Below are 2,626 nucleotides of genomic sequence, written 5' to 3' on the forward strand. Positions count from 1 at the left end.
ACAGTAAGTGAGGCAACCACATCCTCTGAGAAAATAACGGTTAACAGGAAGCTAGCATAGCAATGGGGCAAGAAGAAGCTTGCAATCTGCTTCTGCACTAACCACATCCTATAGAAAGCTACAACCAATCATATGTTAAAGACGCTACATTAGGACTTATTCTACCCTGCAACAAAATGTAACCAATTATGTATTGACATCTGTACTTCCTCATGTATGTACAAAATAAATAGGTGGCTCAGATCACATTCTGTGTCCACTCATCCCGAGGAGATTTCTGCGTGTCTCTTCCTTTTCTGGCTTGTCGTTGCTTGCCAGAATTCATGAGTGACCCACCTTAATGTGGCAAGGCTGAAAATGCCACAGAAATCATTGTTGATTTCAGAAAAGGCAGGCACAGCCACACTTCTCTGTGCATTAATGATTCACCTGTGGAGATGGTTACGAGCATCAAATTCCTGGGTGTGCAGCTAATGAGTAAAATTACATACCCCTTGAAAAAGTGTGTAAAATTATTCAAATTCCACTATTTGGCATCACAGAAGAGCACAATCATTAAACCGAGTATAGCAATAAAGTGAATAATGAAATGGTGCTGTCCGTAAGTTTACTTACTCCTGAATGTTTGGGCTGAGAATATAGTATTTATTCATGTTGACAAAGATTGAGATGGCAATGAAGGGTAAGAGTTCACACCTGTCTTACTGAGCTGTACTTAGGTCTGTGATAAATATTCAAGTAGCTTCTTAGTGCAGTATTGCAGGCAGACTGTCCACAGTCTGGAGTTTGATTCTGACAGCGCTCAAGCCTTGACTCAGCCATCCATCCTTCTGAGGATGGTAAAAGGGGGACCCAGATTGTTGGCGGCAATATGCAAATAATGTTTACCTTGGAAATCTCCCAGAGTGCGCTGTAAAGCACTATGGGGCGGCATATAAGCCTAAATGCTATTGTTATTTCAGTGGTACCGTTGTGACTGAAGGTTTTTCCACACTCAGGCATATTTAGCATTTTTCCCCATGTGAATTCTTTGATGTCGATAGAGGTGTCCACAAACAATAAAGCTCTTTCCACACTCAAGGTATTTGTATTGTTTTTCTCCCGAGTGGACTGATACTGATAAAGACTTCCCTTCCCACAGAAACTATTTCCATGCTTCACGCATTTATATGGTTTCTCTCCTGAATGGAGAATTTGATGTCTATAAAGGTTTCCCCTCCGATTACAGCTACTTCCACACTCAGACATTTATATGCTTTTTCTCCTCTATGAATGCTTTGATGTTTACGGAGACTTTCACTTTCAGTAAAGCTCTTTCCACACTGGAGGCATTTACAAGTAGTCCCCCAGGTACGAGAGTTCATTTAGGGTTTCTCTTCTTGTGTGGATTCTTTGATGTATGTAAAGGTTTCCCCTCTGACTGAAGCTCTTTCCACACTCCAGACATTTATGCAGTTTCTCTCCTGAGTGGATTCTTTGATGTGTATAAAGGTTTCCCCTTACATTGAAGCTCTTTCCACACTCCAGGCATTTAAATGGTTTCTCTCCTGAGTGTATTCTTTGATGTCTATAAAGTTGTCCCCTCTGACTGAAGCACTTTCCACACTCCAGGCATTTATGCGGTTTTTCTCCTGAGTGGATTTTTTGGTGTGTATAAAGGCTTCCCCTCATATTGAAGCTCTTTCCACACTCCAGGCATTTATGTGGTTTTTCTCCTGAGTGGCTCTTTTGATGGGTGTAAAGGCTGCTCCTCTGACTGAAGCACTTTCCACACTCCAGGCATTTATGTGGTTTCTCTCCTGTGTGAATCCTTTGATGTGCATAAAGGCTTCCCCTCTGACTGAAGCACTTTCCACACTCCAGGCATTTAAATGGTTTCTCTCCAGAGTGGATCCTTTGATGTCTATAAAGGCTGCTCCTGTGACTGAAACTCCTTCCACACTCCAGGCATTTATGCAGTTTCTCTCCTGAGTGGATCCTTTGATGGGTATAAAGGTATCTCCTCTGACTGAAGCTTTTTCCACACTCCAGGCATATAAATGGTTTCTCTCCTGAGTGGATCCTTTGATGTACATAAAGGTATCTAGTCTGACTAAAGCCCTTTCCACATTCCAGGCATTTATGCGGTTTATCTCCTGAGTGGATCCTTTGATGTACATAAAGGTTGCTCCTGTAACTGAAACTCTTTCCACACTCCAGGCATTCATACGGTGTCTCTACTGTGTGGATCCTTTGATGTGTATGAAGGTGTCCCCTCTGACTGAAGCTCTTTCCACACTGCAGGCATTTATGTGGTTTCTCTCCTGTGTGGATCCTTTGATGTACATAAAGATATCTACTCTGACTAAAGCCCTTTCCACACTCCAGGCATTTATGCGGTTTATCTCCTGAGTGGATCCTTTGATGTACATAAAGGTTTCCCCTCTGACTGAAGCTCTTTCCACACTCCAGACATTTATGGGGTTTCTCTCCTGTGTGGATTCTCAGATGCTTTTTAAGATGATCATTTTTTCTGAAGGATTTTCCACACTCCGGGCATTTAAAAGGTTTCTCTCCTGAGTGGATCCTTTGATGTCTATAAAGGTGTGCCCTGCAACTGAAGCTCTTTCCACACTCCAGGCATTTA

The 2,626-nt window shown here is 42.3% G+C and overlaps 1 protein-coding gene across 1 annotated transcript in view; it reads right to left on the minus strand.

The window, feature by feature from the left end:
• LOC107299892 (zinc finger protein 814-like) overlaps window positions 1-2,626 on the minus strand; it is a gene marked incomplete at its 5' end in the record, with an annotated part of 26,156 nt that overhangs the window by 9,427 nt on the left and 14,103 nt on the right. The window contains 3 exons of the mRNA XM_029286898.1: window positions 969-1,181; window positions 1,241-1,322; window positions 2,158-2,613. Coding sequence (XP_029142731.1) covers window positions 969-1,181; window positions 1,241-1,322; window positions 2,158-2,613 — 751 coding nt within the window. The remainder of the gene's footprint in view (window positions 1-968; window positions 1,182-1,240; window positions 1,323-2,157; window positions 2,614-2,626) is intronic.

Source organism: Protobothrops mucrosquamatus, unplaced genomic scaffold, assembly GCF_001527695.2.
Source record: "Protobothrops mucrosquamatus isolate PMUCROS unplaced genomic scaffold, P.Mucros_1.0 scaffold5678, whole genome shotgun sequence".
NCBI lineage: Eukaryota > Metazoa > Chordata > Lepidosauria > Squamata > Viperidae > Protobothrops > Protobothrops mucrosquamatus.